This window comes from Nicotiana tomentosiformis, chromosome 9 (assembly GCF_000390325.3).
Source record: "Nicotiana tomentosiformis chromosome 9, ASM39032v3, whole genome shotgun sequence".
Classification (NCBI taxonomy): domain Eukaryota; kingdom Viridiplantae; phylum Streptophyta; class Magnoliopsida; order Solanales; family Solanaceae; genus Nicotiana; species Nicotiana tomentosiformis.
Window position 1 is genome coordinate 44050853 of NC_090820.1, and position 18877 is coordinate 44069729.

Consider the following 18877-nt stretch of genomic DNA (forward strand, 5'->3'; position numbering starts at 1 on the left):
CGCAAACTATAGACATGTATATAAAAATACTAGGAGTAATTAATTAAATACCGTAAAGGTCGATAAGTGCAATAATGCACTAAATATGAATTTCTTACACCACGATTAAAAGTTTGAAAACAAAAAAGCAATAATAAAGTTTTAAACAAGAACAAAAGGCAAGAAGCTCAATTTTGCACTATTTACGGGTTGTTTGGATGATTGTTACTCGTTGTATTGTATCGTATTGTTGTTTTAGATACAATATTTGTTTAGATTGTTTGTTAAAATTTATTGTATTGTATCGTATCGTTAAATTCGTCATTGCGTAACGACGAAAAGTGCCACTTTATAGAACTATCGATTTGGTGTGGTCGCGTCGTTCCCTTTTTTTTTCCCTCTCATCTTGCCTTTCCATATTATTAAATAATCATATTTTATCTTTTACCCTACCTTTTTATGTAATAATTATATATCGTACCTTACTTTTTCTTTATAATATTACAAGTTTATTCTTCATATTATTGGTGAATGACATCATGACACGATAAAAAATAGTACAATCTATCCAAACATTATTTACAGTAAAATGATACAGTACAATACAATACAATACTACACGATACATTATAAAACGACACATAACAACCATCCAAACAACAAGGAGATTTTAGGCTTTCATGACTTTTTACAATGTTGAAATTAAGAAAATATCTTTTTTATATCTCTTACGTGTAAAAGATAAATCTCTTATGTATAAAAGTAAATCTCTCATGTGAAAAAAAAAATAGGGTCATACAACTAAAAATAAGTTTGTAACGGGCCACAAAACCATTTGAGCCCAGGCTGTTAGGCACTGATACAATACAAGTCAAGCAATGACAAAACGTACTAACCATCCGTTTCAATTTATGTGAATCTATTTTCTTTTTAGTCCGTGCAAAAAAGAATGACCTCTTTTCTTATTTGAAAATAATTTATTTTTATGTAATGATTTATAACCACACAAAATATATATGACTCATTTTATACCATAAATTTAAAAGTTTTTTTTTTTTCTTAAATTTTGTGTCTAATCAAATGGTTTACATGAATTGAAACCGACAGAGTAATTGAAATAATCAATCAACAGCGAAGCGGATGGATGGTGTTATTTGTATATATATGGGTCATTCATTTCTCCACCCCAACAAAGTCACCGTACATTTGCATTCTAGTACCAATACATCTTCAACCAGGGTCCTTTCTTGTCATTGTCAAATCCCAGGTAAATCTTCTCTCCATTTATTTTGTGGCTTTTAATTGCTCTTGTAGATTATAATTAATTGGTTCTCTGTACATTTGCCAAGATCACTGTTTTTTCCACCTAATCGGAATTTTTTGTTCAAGCTTTACTTGTTAAGGTATTAGGGAATTAAAAATTGAATTTCTTTTTAAATATGGGCAGAAAAGTGATTCTGAGAATTGGGTTTTTTGTTTTTTGAGATTTATGAACTGTGGAGGATGGATTCTTGGTGTTGATTGAATAAAGATGTAATCCACGATTAATTTTAAAAGGGATAAGATAAAAGATGTGCATGTTCTTTTCTGAATTTGTTAGGATACAAGGTTTTGAGTATCTTTTTTTCCTAATTTAGCTGGCAAAATTGTTGTAGTTGGTGGATTAAATGAATTTGATGTTCCTATTAGTTTCTTTCACTTTTTCTTTTTCCTGAATATTGAAAACTGGTTACATTTTGTTAGGAATGGAAGTTGCCCGAGTAGAGTGGAACGGGTTTAGAGGGTTCTCAAATAGCTGATCCCAACTAGTTTGGGATTGAGGCATAGTTAATTTGATTGATTGATGATGAGAAATCTTGGTTAAATGAGTAGCTGATATGATGAATTCAAGCACTATGATGCAAATAATATTTCACTTAGTTTCACTTTTAAATTGTTGCAGAATTAACTTGACAATATGGCGGGAGAAAAGAATGGAATTGCCAAGGATGTAACTGAAGTAAGTTGATTACCTGTTGTATCTGGTTCCTTTCGAATATTGCTTTTCTTTTGAATTTGTAGACCGCTTAGATTGTATTAATAATTTGCGGCTTTGACCCACAGTTGATCGGTAACACTCCTTTGGTGTACCTGAATAATATTGTGGATGGGTGTGTTGCTCGCGTTGCTGCTAAGCTGGAAAGCATGGAGCCATGCTCTAGTGTTAAGGATAGGTAAAACTTCATTTTGCTTGTGGATATTCCTCTACAAGGATGACTGTGTTTTGCTTATCTGTTTATTACTACTGCCAGGATTGGTTATAGTATGATTACAGATGCTGAGGAGAGAGGCCTGATCAAACCTGGCGAGGTTAGTTACCCTTGTTTCTAGAAATGATTTTGCAATTTGGTTTGTGGGTTGAGTGGTTCTATAATTTGATGAATGTGTGACAATTATCTCCAAGGAGGCAAGGAGGAATGAAGTCATTTGTATTTTGAAGATTTGGTTACGACCTTGTTTAGCATTCGAATCTGACTTTGTATTGTCTTTCTTTGTGAAGAGTGTCCTCATTGAACCTACAAGTGGAAACACTGGAGTAGGATTGGCATTTATGGCTGCTGCTAAAGGCTACAAACTTATCATTACGATGCCTTCTTCAATGAGTCTTGAGAGGAGAATTATTCTTCGTGCTTTTGGTGCTGAGTTGGTGCTTACCGATCCAGCAAAAGGGATGAAAGGTTCTATTCAGAAGGCTGAAGAAATAAAGGCCAAAACACCTAACTCCTTTATTCTTCAGCAATTTGAAAACCCTGCAAACCCAAAGGTATATCTTTTTCCCACGCCAAAGTTTACTTTCTCTGATGGGGAAATGGTTAACTCAAATACTATCATAATATAGGTACACTATGAGACCACTGGTCCTGAGATCTGGAAAGGCTCAAATGGGAAAGTAGATGCTCTCGTCTCTGGAATTGGAACAGGAGGCACAATAACAGGTTCAGGCAAGTATTTAAGAGAGCAGAACCCCGACATAAAGGTGAGCTTGTTTAAGAATTAGGCTAATGACCTGTAACGCGAAATATTTGATTTGGTTTTGATTAGTAATTGAATTCTTTCTATATGCCGAATTTCTTTTTGGTGTTATCATGACTTGTAAAAATGATTCCTTTTTTCCCTTTGCAATTGGATGATAGCTCTATGGTGTGGAACCAGTTGAAAGTGCTATTCTTTCTGGAGGAAAGCCTGGTGAGCTTTTCTTCTTTATCAACCATTATGTTCTTTTTTCTTTTCATTTTTCCACTTTGTGCATATCGCAGCAGAACTCAAGTTTGTGGGAATGAGAACCTTATAAATATGAGACCTGTCAGTCATTATCAGTTATTGGGTTCTCACACTATCTTAATTGTAGTTAACATTATTTCTGGTTTTCGAGACCTTGATCCATATCTAAGTAACATTCCTATAAAATGTCTACATAGCGACCGAAAGTTTCAATGGTGTAACTAGTTGCACTGAATGGCCAGCACTGTATGTGCTTTCTAACAGGGTCTAATATAAGTGGTTCATCATGTAGACCTAAGGTCATCTAGTCGTGTAACAGTATCTATTGGTGTATCTAAGGCTACATTTCGCACAACACCTAGAGCCTGGTATAGCTAAAATTTTAACTTTTAATATGGAAATCTCAAAGTAAATGAGTAGGTGGGATGTAAAAGTAATTCAGATGAGCAGGCAGTGTCTGGAGTCTGAAATTCCCATGATCCATCTTAGTAAATTATAGGAATTCCATGACGTATTGATTGATTCTGGTTCTCCCCTCCCCCTCTAAAAACATTACTTGTTAAAGGTTTAGGATTTAGTTGGCCTTCTTGGTTGCTGATTAGCATGTCTTGGCATCTTAGTGGTCACTTCGCTTGCATGATATATTGGAAAGGAACACGATTTTATTTGTCTGAGAGCCTGAGACAGCCTTCATATGATGGAAGTCAATCATAACGTCTTGTCCCCAGGTCCATGTACTGGTTTAAACCATAGCCTTCTCCTCGAAGCTTGTTTATCCCTTCTTATGCCCACTGCAAAACCAAAATAAAGGAGATATATGTTAAATATTTCAGGACATTACTTTTACCCTTTAATAAACTATTGAACTTAAGTTGCACTGAAGCTCTCCAGGCAACAACATACCAAAAGTGGGATTCTCTAAATAATTCCCAAGTGAGTTTGAAAAAGCAGAAAGGTAGAAAGAAATTGCTTGGCTTGTTTTTGAACAATTATTTTTTCAATAAATTTCAAAGACTCCATGTTGTTCTAGTAATATTTTAGCATGCATCAATAGGACATAATTTTTTCTATCGAATGTCTCCAAAGAGACATCAATAGTAAATAGCTATCTACAAAAAATGTGAATCCATTATTAAACATCTTCCTCCCTTTTTAGTTGTATATTCCTAACCAAAAATACGAGCATGAGCAATATATAATATACTTTAGATTCCTAATTAAATTTGTATCAAACTTTAAGTGCCAAATTACCTCGAATGTTTTTTCTTTCTTTTTTTGGTTTTATAATCTCTTTATGCCAAAAAGGGTAACTGACATTGTACTCTCATCTCTTTACTAGTATTTATATATTTATATCTAACCATATACAACAGCTACTCCTCAATCCAAATCTAGTTGGGATCGACTGTATGGATCCTCAGTATCCATTCTTTTAGCCATATTGTATAAAGTAATTTTCACTCTTGAATGTCATAAGAGTTTGGTATAAAAATCTGCTCCTTCTAAACTCCATTTCTTGTGTCAACCCGAATATAAAAGAGAAAATGCTTTTTTGTCAAAAGAGAGTGAAAATTGCACTAACCCTTCTGAGTGGCTACCCAGTCCTGCAACACCGCCCCAAATGGAGGGGGAAAAAAGCAAAAACAAAAGTCATTGTGTCCACTTTTACCTTTTATCAACCAAAAAAAAAAAGAATCATTCTGACCATCTTGAAATATCTGCTATTAAACAATTTAAGAAGTCATTGTTATATGGTTCTTTGATTCAATTTGACATATGGCTTGCCGATGATGCATTAGGTCCACATAAGATTCAGGGGATTGGTGCTGGTTTCATTCCTGGTGTTTTGGAAGTTGGTCTTATTGATGAAGTAATTCAAGTAAGATATGAACTTCCCAGAATATCCTTTCTACAAAATTCTTGAACTATGTGAACACTATGAATCGCAGTTTTCTCTCTATTATTGATCTTGAGCTTTGTAGGCTTTAGGTGCTAGCATTTGACAGAATTTATTCATTTTGATAAAATCAGGTTTCAAGTGAAGAATCCATAGAAACCGCAAAGCTTCTGGCCTTGAAGGAAGGTTTACTTGTAAGTTTGACTGCTTTAACTGCTCCCAACCCTCCTACTCCCTCCTCCACCCCCAAAAGAAAAGAAAAAGAAGAAAAAAGGATAAAGGGAAAAAGCTCCCACGGAATAAAGAAAGAAAAAGAGAAGTGTGTGCAAGAGCTATTGAACATTGTAATAGTGACGCACTCCTAACGTCCTACATCTTTTGGATACTGAAAATATGCATTTTACAGGTGGGCATATCATCTGGTGCTGCTGCTGCTGCGGCAATCAAACTTGCTAAGCGCCCTGAAAATGCTGGGAAGCTCATTGTTGTAAGTATCTATCACTTGTTATGAAATGCTAGTTTACTCATGATTAGCCGAAGCTGATAAACTATATTATGCAAAACATTGAAATATTGTCATATCTAAAACAAAGAAAAGACATGCATCATTATCTTAGTGGACTCGTGGGATTTAGTTGTTTGTGAGTATAAGTGATTGACATGATGAAACATTTTTTTGTTCACCTTATATCGGTAGGAAGTGCTTCATTTAATATTTGTCGTCCCTAAATATCTTCTTTTTTTTTTTTTTTTGCATATCTAACTAAAAAAAGTCTCGTTTTCTGTGTTACCATAGGGAACAGAATATAATGAAAGAAATTTACTCATTCATGTGTCTCTTGTGTTTCTCTCTTCAAAATACATCTGGGTTTTTGGTCGTGTAGGGATAGACTTGATATGTCATTTCGGAAGGCCTTAAGTTTGATGATGATTAGGGTTAGTTACTTCGTTGGCAGTGCTTTGGTCCAGAAAGATGGGATAAATTGATTATCATTGTGCTTTGATGCTCAAGATTCTTGTGCCTGCTGCAACTGCTGAATATACTCCTCTATTGTTGTCTGCCTCCTAAAATATTTTTTTATTTAAAGCTCCTAAGACAAGTGTTGCTTCTATGCTTATTTTTGACTGTCTGTGGCATAGATTTTCATCTTGTCCAGCAAAACACTGCCAATTTTGCAAGCTTTTTTATGCTACTTTATTGATCCATCTGGTGCTTCCTGCCATTATTGTTCTATTGTTTTGGTAGAATATCTAATTTGACAGTTTTTTGCACATTGTAATCATTCCTTGCTTGAAGTGTTCAAGTATCCAGTTGACTTATTGTCACTGCATGGATAACATTTTCACCATTTTTAGTCATTTGTATGATGGAATGGCATTCTAAGTCACGACGAGGTTTGTTTTGCCGCTACTTACAGCCACTTGAAACTGGTATTGCAGGTTGTTTTCCCAAGCTTCGGGGAGCGATATCTTTCCTCTGTCCTCTTTGAATCTGTTAGACGGGAAGCAGAGAACATGACCGTGGAGCCTTGAACATTTTGTCCTTTGATTACCATACCATAGTCTCGAGATTGTTTTCCTATTAAAACAGAATGTTCTTGTCTGAACCTTTTCCCTTCCTGTTTGCTGAAACTTCTAAAAATAAGGCCTTTTTCTTTTCTTTAGTGGCCATTCAAGTATATCTTAGTGCTTTTGTATTTTTACTGTTTCTACAACACTTGTGACAGTGGATTTATAACAGGAATTTCAAGAGCTGTTGCTGCTTGTTGATTGAAGATAGTTCTAAAGAAAGATTGATTCTTTCGAACTTTGGAGACAAACACCACCCTAAAAAAGGACCTCAAATCCAGATAAAACAGGAACATCCTCATCTAAATCGGAAAAATGGAGTTAGCGTGACTCATTAACCAGGGTGTACATGAGTCGGGTTGATTCGGATTTTTTAATTACCAAATCAATGATGTTAGATTTTTAAATTTATAAGCCAAACCAAACCAACAAAGTCGATTTTTCAATCTCGCTTTTTCTCTAGTGTTTTTTTTTTTTTGGGGGGGTTTTCGTCAGGTAAAGTATTTCTTAAGTCCTAGTAAAATATAACTATATAATGTATTTTCCAAGAAACTAACACAATAATATGAGATAAGTTATAGCATTATACTAAAATATTCACTAACAAAGATAAAATAATAAAATTATATAAAACAAATATTGCTAATTAATAAGTCTTAATGAAAATTAACATAATCTAAAAATACTATATTGGTCATGCTAAAATAAGTATAGCTAATAAGTATTAATATTAATTACATAACTAAGCACTAAAGAAAAAGATAAACTAAGTTATGCATTTTCATTATAAATCAATGTAAAAATAAAATAATTATCAAACACTATCGTCATTCCTAATATTGAATTGAATTTCTTTTGTTAACATTAGTATTGACTTGAACTTTGTTTGAGTTACTACATTTATGAGCTTTAAAATTTATTTACCATTCAAGAATGTTAAGTCTAAACTTAAAATAATACATTAAAAGATAAAACTGTGAAAAAGTTTAAGAAATATTTATAAATTATATTACAATAAATATTTATATGTATAAAATATTTTTTAAAATTATATAAATATACTATCAGTTTGGTTTGGTTTCGGTTTGACTTTTTTTTAGTTAAAATCAAACCAAACTAATTATGGTCGGATTTTCTTTTCCAATACCAAACCACATCGATTTTTTTTTTTTCCGATTTGACTCGTATTATCGGTTTAATGCGATTTATCGATTTTCTTTGTAAACGCATGTCATTAACTATAAGTCTATAATAAGTATATATTAGGCGCCATAGACTAACACATTTTCTTTCTTCTTAAACTTTTAAACCTGACTTTGAGCTATCATATACTGGAGTATTCTCAATCATCTTTTGCAACAATAAAAGGGAAAAGATTGTTCAAAATTATTCCAAGGAAAAAAAGAAGTAAAACACAAAAAAGAAGATTCTTCAAAGAAGTCTTATCTTAATAAAAAAAATCAACCAAAGAAATCTTGAACACCTTTTCCAGCAAAGACTCTATCAGAAAGTTCTGCCAAAACGGCATTAACAGTGAGCAAAACGACACTGGACCCAGCAATGACTCCAATCACAACCCCAGTAGTACTCAACACCTTACCAAAAGCTGGCCATTCAATTTCCCTTATCTCTTCCGCCACTCCACTCCACAAATCCGTCCCCTTCTCTTCTCTCTCCTTCATCAGCTTCTTTATTTCCGACCCCACATCCGACGGCGACAACTCATCGCCGCCGGCGTCTTGATCGGCGGCGAATTTGGTACTCTCCGGTGGTGGGTTTTGCTGGGTTTCTGATGAGGAGTTGTTGGAGTTTGAATCTTGAGTGGCTTTTAATGGGATAGTGAAGGAGTTGGGTTTTTTAGGTGTGGAAGTGAAAAGACTCTGTTTTTTGAGATGGGAGAAAATGGGTGTGGGTTTAATTGAGGCGGTTGTGTTGAGGTGGAGAAATTTAGGAGAGGAAGAGGGAAGCGGGAGTGGGGACTGTGAGAAGGAAAGTGGATGTGCCATTGTTACCGAGCTATACAGAATGAAAATTTAAACATTAGTATTATGTACTCCATAAATTAATTTATTTTATTTATCCTTTTCATTAGATATTTGATATAATGCGTCGAGGAAAAGATCAAAACAATACATCATCTTTGGCTTTAGAATCAAATTACATATTCTTTCACATGGAGCACTAATAGTACATTTACTTTAATAAAGTGGTACACTTTTAGTTATGACACTGAAAAAAATCTAAAAACATACATTATCTTTGCTTTAGATTCAAAGTCATACATATTCTTCCACACAAAGTACTAATAATCCACTTACTTTAACAAAATAATGCATTTTTAGTCATAACACTAAACACATTTAATTTTTAACAGAAATCTAAGATCTGATAAAATATCTGTTCCCTTTATTTTCTTGTTTATCGAAAGAAATAAAGATGACAGATTTATCTGGATAGCAAATAGTAAATATACATAGAATTTATTTACTATACGTAAAATATACATTTTATAAAGAAATATTAAACACTGTTAATTTTTATTTGCAATAATTTTTATCTAGATAACCTCAAATGTTATCTAGATTTTTTATTATATACATAATATTTACTATACGTTGACATAAAATAAATATACGTAAAATCATTGCTGAGAGTAAAATAAATTTTATTACTAAAATAAATATACGTAATATATATTTATTAGATTTTTTTATTTTATGGGAGTCAGCATATAGTAAACATAATATTTATTTTTATTTTATGTATATATAATAAAAAAATCTAGATAACATTTGAGGTTATCTAGATAAAAATCATTGCAAATAAAAATTAACGGTGTTTAACATTTCTTAGTAAAATGTATATTTTACGTATAGTAAATAGATAAATAGTAAATAAATTATATGTATATTACTATTTGCTATCTAGATAAATCTGTCATCTTTATTTCTTTCGGTAAACAAGAAAATAAAGGGAACAGATATTTTGTCAGATCTTAGATTTCTATTAAAAAATAAAATGTGTTTAGTGTTATGACTAAAAGTGCACCACTTTGTTAAAGTAAATGGACTATTAGTACTCAATGTAGAAGAATATGTATGACTTTGAGTCTAAAGCCAAAAATAATGTATGTTTTTGGGGTTTTTTCAGTGTTATGACTAAAAGTGCACCACTTTGTTAAAAGAAATATACTATTAGTGCTTCATATGAAAGAATATGTATGACTTTGATTCTGAAGCCAAATATGATGTATTGGTCAATTATGTTATAATATTTATATTGTTATAAAATAAAGATAGTAAAGTAAAGAAACTGATATATTATTCAATTTCAAACTAATGTACGTAATGAACTGAAAGCTACTCTATATATAGAAAAAAGGAAGCTGCTGTGTAAGCTGCTACTGCAAGCTGCTGTGTAAGCTCCTTGTAAGATGCTACTGCAAGCTGCTGTATTAGTTGCTTGTAAGATGCTACTACAAGCTGCTATGTAAGTTGCTTGTAAGCTGCTACTGTACCAAATATAGATTATCTTCTACCGGAGGTAATGTTTATCCATAATAGAGTACCAAAATGATAAGCTTTTCAGGAGACTTATTTCTAATAGAGTACTAAATAGATAAACATATTTACGGCGGAGTCTCATATGGATAAGCTTCTTCAGGAAGCTTATTTATAGCGGAGTACTAAATGAACATCCATAATATAATATATTTATAACACTCCCCCTGGATGTTCATTAAAAGATAATGTGCCTCATTAAAGCGTTACTAGAAAAAACCCCATGGGAAAAAAATTATAGTGAAGGAAAAAGAGTACACATATGTAGTAATACGCATAACTAGTTATCTTATTAAAAACCTTATAAGAAAAACCTTGTGAAAAAAATCTTAGTAAGGGAAAAAGAGTATAGCGTGTATTTTATTCCCCCTGATAAAAACCTTGTTTCAAATATTTGAGTCTCCGCATTCCAATCTTGTATACCATCTTCTCAAAAGTTGAAGTTAGCAAAGATTTAGTGAATAAATATGCCGATTGTCACCTGAACGGATTTGTTGCACATCAATGTCATCATTTTTCTGAAGATCGTGTGTGTAGAATAATTTTGGTGAAATGTGTTTCGTTCTATCTCCTTTTATAAATCTTCCATTCAATTGGGTTATGCATGCAACATTATCTTCGTATAAAATTGTATGTCTTTTCTCACATTCCAAACCACATTTTTCTCGAATAAAATGAATTATTGATCTCAACCATACGTATTCCCTACTTGCTTCATGAATAGCTATTATCTCAGCATGATTTGAAGTAGCAACAATAGATTGCTTTGTGGAGTGCCATGATATGACAGTACCTCCACATGTAAACACGTACCCGGTTTGAGATCTAGATTTGTGGGAATCAGATAAATAACCTGCATCTTCATAACCAACAAGATCTTCACTATCTTTGTTAGCATAAAACAAACACATATCAAGAGTTTCCTTTAAATATCGCAATATATGCTTAATACCGTTCCAATATCTCTGTGCAGGAGAAGAACTATATTTTGCTAGTAAATTAACAGAAAATGCTATGTCAGTCCTCGTAGCATTAGCAAGATACATTAGTGCACCAATTATACTGAGTTAGGGTACTTCAGGACCAAGGAGTTCTTCATCCTCTTTTGGAGGTCAGAACAAATCATTATTCACTTCAAGTGATCGAACAACCATTGGTGTATTTAATGGGTGCGCTTTGTCTATGTAAAAGCGTTTTAAGACCCTTTCTGTATAGGCAAATTGATTGATAAAGATCCCGTCTGCTAAATGTTTAATTTGCAGACCAATACATAGTTTTGTCTTTCCAAGATCTTTCATCTCAAATTCTTTCTTAAGATATTCAATTGCCTTTTGGAGCTCTTCTGGATTTCCAACAAAATTTATGTCATCAACATAAACAACAAGTATAAACAAATTCTTATATCATTTTCTTTATAAAATACATGAACAAATAACATCATTTATGTAACCCTCTTTCAGTAGATATTCACTGAGGCGATTATACCACATGCACCTAGATTTCTTTAAACCATACAAAGATCTTTGTAATATGATTGAGTACATTTCCCTAGATTTTGAATATGCTTCAGGCATTTTAAATCCTTTAGGAATTTTCATATAAATTTCATAAGTAGTGGTCTTGCTATTAATTGCAGGCGTTTAATAAATGACTCCGCAAGGCCATTTTGAGTATGAAGATAAGCTACATGATGTTCAACTTTTATCCCAACTGATAGACAATAATCATCAAAAGCTTGAGATGAGAATTCTTGTCACGACCCGAAATTCTCACATTCGGATCGTGATGGCGCCTAACATTTCACTTGCTAGGCAAGCCAACGTAAAAATAATATTAACCATTTTTTAAATAATTTTTAAATTATTAATAATTAAAAAAATAAATGCGGAAGCAAAGTTTCAAATATAGTGAATAATTCATAAAAATAACGGTGTCTAAATACCATCCCAGAATTGGTGTCACGAGTACACGAGCTTCTAGAATAATTACAAATAAATGTCTGAATAAAATAAAGCTGTCTGGAAATAAACACACAGCTAAAGTAAAATAGATGGGGACTTCAGAACTGCGGACGCCATGCAGTTATACCTCAAGTCTCCTCTAGTAACTGAAGTCCGAGCAAGTCTATGGTATGCCGCTGGGACCAACTCCGAAATCTGTACAAGAAGTGTAGAGTGTAGTATCAGTACAACCGACCCCATGTACTAGTAAGTGCTAAGCCTAACCTCAACGAAGTAGTGACGAGGCTAAGGCGGTTCACTTACATTAACCTGTACGCAATATTAATAACAACAACAATTAATAGAAATAAATAAGGTAACTCATTTATAATAATTGAAGCCAACTCAGCAGTCATAATTCATTATTATTTCAACCAATTTTGTTGCAGTGTGCAACCCGCTCTCACAATATATTCACATTCAATTATGTTGCAGTGTGCAACCCGCTCTCACAATATATTCCTTTTAATCAAGTCTGTCACAATATATTCCTTTTAATCAAGTATATATATATATATATATATATATATATATATATATATATATATATATATATATATAGACTTTTAAATAAGTCTGTTGCGGCATGCAATCCGATCCCCCAATATTGACTTTTAAATAAGTTTATTGTGACGTGCAATCTGATCCCCCAATATTGACTTTTAATAAGTCCGTTGCGGCGTGCCACCCAATCCTCCAGTATATCCATTTCAATTAATTCTTATAGAAGAAATTTTCCCAATAAATACAACAATTAATATAAAATTATAAGACAACAATCATACAATAATTATGATTTAATTATGAAACAAACAATGACAAATAGCAAATTATTATAGAAATTAGGGAGAAAATAGGCAGTTTAATATTTAATATGCTATATGTCAAATAACAATTAAAACACATAATTCAAATAGCATGTAATAATTAATGCAGGAATTCAAGAATTAATATTTGACAAATAATAAGAGAGAAACAATTATTATAATAATTAATTTATGATTAAAAACATTTTATGATTTTCCAAGTAAGCAGGCAAATAATTAATTTGACGATGTATAGACATTCGTCACCTCGCCTATACGTCGTTCACATGCAATTCATAAAATAAATACTTTAAGGGTTCTATTCCCTCAAGTCAAGGTTAACCCCTACATTTACCTCACTTTATAAATTCTAATCAATTATTCAACCACAGCTTTTCCTTGTAAATTTGCCTCCGAAAGCTTCAAATCTATTCACAAACAATTCAATATATTCAATACTAATCATAGGAATTAATTCCATATGAATATACACATTTTCCGAATAAAAATTCGAAATTCATTAAAATATTTGACAGTGGGACCCACGTCTCAAATCCCAAAAAAATTACGATATCCGAACACCCGTTCCGATACGAGTTAAACCATACAAAAATTGTCCAATTCCGATATCAAATGGACCTTCAAATCTTAATTTTTCGTTTTTGGAAAGTTTTACGAAAATTCCAATTTCTTCCATCTAAATCCGAAATAAATGATGAATATAGACATGGATTTGTGAAATATAATCACTTTTGGTTATAGAACACTTACCCTATTCAAAGTCGTGAAAAATCCCTTTGGAATCGCCAAAATTCGAGACTTAAAACTCAAAAATGAGCAAAAATGGCTAAGACCCGATTTTATGTATTCTGCCCAGCATTTTCGCATCTGCGGGCTATATTTTCGCACCTGCGGTCTTGCATTTGGGAGACAAAGCTCGCATTTGCGGAACAGGGTAGCTTGATCAGTGGCCGCATTTGCGCCCAAAAAATGTCGCACATGCGACATCGCAGAAGCGCACAAGTGACCGCAGAAGCGGTCGTCCTCGCAGAAGCGGCTTGTCCATAGCGGATGCGGTTTCGCACCTGCGCTTGTTTATTCATAGAAGCGGAGCTCGACAAAGTTGTCCAATGTCGCAGAAGCGACTGGTATTCCGCAGGAGCGGCCACGCACCTGCGCAAAAAATGTCGCAGGTGCAACACACCAGAACCAGCACTGGGTAGCAGGTTCCAATTGCTCTGTGGCTCGTCCGAAACTCATCCGAGCCACTCGGGACCTCGTCTGAATATTCCAAAAAGTCTAGAAATATAATATGGACTTACTCGGGGTTTTAATTCACGTCAAACAACATCAAAATTACAATTCACACCTCAAAATTACAAATCTCGTGCCAAAATATATTAAATGAATCCGGAATGATTTCAAATTTGGCACACAAGTCATAAATGACATAACGGAGTTGTTCAAATTTTCAGAATCGAATTTCGGCTCCGATATCAAAAAATCAACCCCGTGGTCAAACTTGGAAATCTTTAGCCTTTAAATTACTAGTTTCCGTTAAATGGTCATAACTTGAGCTAGGGACCTCCAAATTAAATTCCGGGCCTACGCCCAAGTCCCAAATCATGATACGGAGCTACCAGAACTGTCAAAACACTGATCTGATTCTATTTGCTTAAAATATTGACCAAAGTCAACCCAGTTGAGTTTTAAGGCTCTATTTCACATTTTAATCCATTTTTCACATGAAAACTTTTCGGAAAATTATACGGACTATGCACGCAAGTCGAGAAATGATAAATGATTCTTTTTGAGGTCTTAGAACACAGAATTACTTATTAAATTTAAAGATAATATTTTGGATCATCACATTCTCCACCTCTAAAACAAACGTTCGTCCTCGAACGGAGTTAGAAAAAAAAAGTACCTGAGCTGGAGAAAAGGTGTGGATATTTACTCCGCATGTCTGACTCGGACTCCCAGGTAGATGCCTCTACCGGCTGACCTCTCCATTGCACCCGAACTAAAGGATAACTCTTAAACCTCAACTGTCTCACCTGCCGGGCTAGAATAGCCACCGGCTCCTCTTCGTAAGTCAAATCTTTGTCCAATTGGACTGATCTGAAATCTAACACATGGGACGGATCACCATGATATTTTCGGAGCATAGACACATAGAACACCAGATGAACCGCTGATAAAATAGGTGGTAATGCAAGCCTGTAGGCTACTTCACCCACCATTTCAGGAATTTCAAAGGGTCCGATATACCTAGGGCTCAACTTGCCCTTCTTCCTGAACCTCATTACACCTTTCATAGGTGAAACCCGGAGCAATATTCTTTCTCCAACCATGAATGCAATATCATGAACTTTACGGTCGACATAACTCTTTTGCCTAGACTGAGCTGTGCGAAGTCGATCCTGAATAATCTTGACCTTATCCAAGGCATCCTGTACCAAATCGGTACCCAACAACCAAGCCTCTACCAGTTCAAACCAACCAACTAGCAATCGGCATCGCCTTCCGTATAATGCCTCATATGGAGCCATCTGAATACTCGACTAGTAGCTATTATTATAAGCAAACTTCGCAAGTGGCAAGAAATGATCCCAAGAACCTCCAAAGTCTATAACACAAGCGCGAAGCATATCTTCCAATATTTGAATAGTGCGCTCTGGCTGTCCGTCTGTCTGTGGATGAAATGATGTACTCAACTCCACCCGTGTGCCTAACTCACGCTGCACAACCCTCCAAATATGTGAGGTAAACTACGTACCTTTATCTGAAATAATAGACACGGGGCATACCGTGAAGGCGGACAATCTCACGAATGTAAATTTCTTCTATGAAGAATAGGTAACTGCCACTGGAATGAAATGTGCTGACTTGGTCAACCCGTCCATAATGACCCAAACTGCGTCAAAGTTTCTCTGAGTCCGTGGGAGCCCAACAACAAAATCCATAGTGATACGCTCCCACTTCCACTCAGTAATTTCTAACTTCTGAAGAAAACCACCAGGTCTCTGATGCTCGTACTTAACTTGCTGACAATTCAGACACCGAGCTACATATGCAACTATATCCTTTTTAATTCTCCTCCACCAATAATGTTGCCGCAAATCTTGATACATTTTGGCAGTACCTGGATGAATAAAATACCTAGAACTGTGTGCTTCTTCAAGAATTAATTCACAAAGTCCATCCACATTAGGCACACAAATACGACCCTGCATTCGCAGAACCCCATCTTCCCCCACAACAACTTATTTATCATCACCGTGCCGCACCGTGTCCTTAAGGACAAGTAAGTAAGGATCATCATACTGCCTCTCTCTGATGCGCTCATATAAAGAAGACCGAGCGAATGTGCAAGCTAGAACCCGACTGGGTTCTGAAACATCTAACCTCACGAACTGATTAGCCAAAGTCTGAACATCTGCAGCTAATGGCCTCTCACCAACCGGAATATACGCAAGACTGACCATACTCACAACCTTTCTACTCAAAGCATAGACCACCACATTGGCCTTTCTGGGATGATAAAAATGGTGATATCATAGTCTTTCAACAACTCCATCCATCTTCTCTACCTAAAATTAAGATCCTTTTATTTGAACAGATACTGAAAACTACGATGATCAGTAAATACCTCACACGAGACACCATAGAGGTAATGCCTCCAAATCTTCAGCGCATGAACAATGGCTGCCAATTCTAAGTCATGAACATGATAATTCTTCTCGTGAACCTTCAACTGCCGCGACGCATATGTAATTACCTTGCCATCTTGCATTAATATTGCACCAAGCCCAATGTGATATGCATCACAATATACCATATACGATCCTGAACCTGTGGGTAATACCAACATTGGCACCGTAGTCAAAGCGGTCTTGAGCTTCTGAAAGCCCAACTCATATTCATCTGACCATCTGAATGGGACACCATTCTGGGTTAGTCTGGTCAATGTGCTTGATATAGATGAAAACCCTTCCACGAACCGACGATAATAACCTGCCAAACCCAGGAAGCTCCAGATCTATATAACTGAAGTAGGCCTAGGCCAATTCTGAACAGCCTCAATCTTCTTAGGATCCACCTTTATGCCTTCTGCCGATACAACATGTCCCAAAAAGGCAACTGAGTCTAACCAAAACTCACATTTTGAAAATTTGGCATATAACTGATTATTCTTCAAGGTGTGAAGCACACTTCGAAGATGCTGCTCATGTTCCTCTCGACTGCTATAGTAAATCAAGATATCATCAATGAATACAACCACAAAAGAATCCAAATAAGGCTTGAATACCCGATTCATCAAATCCATAAATGTTGCTGGGGCATTTGTCAACCCAAATGACATCACCATGAATTCGTAATGCCCATACCGAGTTCGAAAAGCTGTTTTAGGGATATCAGATGCCCTAATCTTCAACTGATGGTAACCAGACCTCAAACAGATCTTCGAAAATACCTTGTCACCCTGAAGCTGATCAAATAACTCATCAATTCTTGGCAGCGGATATTTATTTTGATAGTGGCCTTGTTTAACTTTCGATAGTCTATACATATCCGCATAGAGCCATCTTTCTTCTTTACAAATAATACTGGTGCACCCTAGGGCGAGACACTGGGCCTAATGAATCCCTGGTCAATCAAGTCTTGTAACTGTTCTTTCAATTCTTTCAACTCTTGCGGGGCCATACGGTATGGTGGAATAGAAATGGGCTGAGTGCCCGGAGCCAAATCAATACAGAAGTCAATATCTCTGTCGGGTGGCATCCCGGACAAATCTGCAGGAAATACTTCTAAAAATTCACGAACAACTGGTACTGAGTCTATAGAACGGACATCCGCACTGGGATCGCGAATATAAGCCAAATAGGCTAGACACCATTTCTCTACCACACGCCGAGCTTTCATATAAGAAATAACCCTGCTGGCAGAATGGCCAGGAGTTTCTTTCCACTCTAATCGAGGTGACCCCGGCATAGCTAGGGTCACTGTCTTGGCATGATAATCCAATATAACATGATAAGGAGACAGCCAATCCATACCCAAGATGACATCAAAATCTACCATATCAAGAAGTAGAAGATCCACACTAGTCTCAAGATTACTAATAGTAACCACACATGAATAATAGACATGATCTACTACAACAAAGTCTCCCACCAGTGTAGATACACACACAGAAGCACTCAGAGAATCACAAGGCACAACCAAATATGAAGCAAAATAGGAGGACACATAGGAATAAGTAGATCATGGATCAAATAGAACTGAAGCATCTCTATGGCAAATTGGAATAATACCTGTGATCACAGCATTAGATGACTCGGCCTCAGGCCTAGCTGGAAAAACATAAAATTGGGGCTGGGCCCCACCACTCTGAACTGCGTCTCTTGGACGACCTCTAACTGGCTGGCCTCCACCTCTAATGGTCTGACCTCCACCTCTAATGGCTGACCTCCACCTCTAATGACCTGACCCCTACCTCTAGCTGGCTGAGCAGGCGGTGAAGCAACCAGTGCCGATATGATGGCACAAGAATCTTGCCGAGACCTGTTACTCGCCAATCTAGGGCAATACCTGCTGATGTGGCCAATGTTTTCACACTCATAACACCCATCCTAATGCCATGGCTGCTGAAGCTGAAGCTGACCCAGATGGGCCGAATAACCACTGTAGTAACTCTGGAGTGGTGGTGCACTGATACGAGCTGAATGTGCACTGAATACTGGTTGCCCAGAGTAAGGCATAATAGAACTGTGACTCCCTGAAGCACCAGGAGATGCATGA

General features: G+C 35.5%; 1 protein-coding gene across 3 annotated transcripts; it reads left to right on the plus strand.

Annotated features, from left to right (window-relative positions):
• Positions 1–1103: 1103 nt before the first annotated feature.
• Positions 1104–6912, plus strand: LOC104104167 (cysteine synthase). Of its 3 annotated transcripts, none has more exons than XM_009612171.4 (11): positions 1104–1246; positions 1922–1978; positions 2083–2192; positions 2271–2328; positions 2519–2782; positions 2858–2995; positions 3153–3204; positions 5040–5119; positions 5272–5331; positions 5544–5624; positions 6578–6912. In XM_009612171.4, the coding sequence occupies exons 2-11, from the start codon at positions 1937–1939 to the stop codon at positions 6668–6670; spliced, it is 978 nt and encodes a 325-aa protein (XP_009610466.1). In that variant the 5' UTR covers positions 1104–1246; positions 1922–1936; the 3' UTR covers positions 6671–6912. The 3 variants fall into 3 exon arrangements, with proteins under 3 accessions (XP_009610466.1, XP_009610467.1, XP_070042323.1); XM_009612172.4 differs by lacking the exon at positions 1104–1246 and adding an exon at positions 1271–1382; XM_070186222.1 differs by lacking the exon at positions 1104–1246 and adding an exon at positions 1403–1512.
• The last annotated feature ends 11965 nt before the right edge of the window (positions 6913–18877 follow it).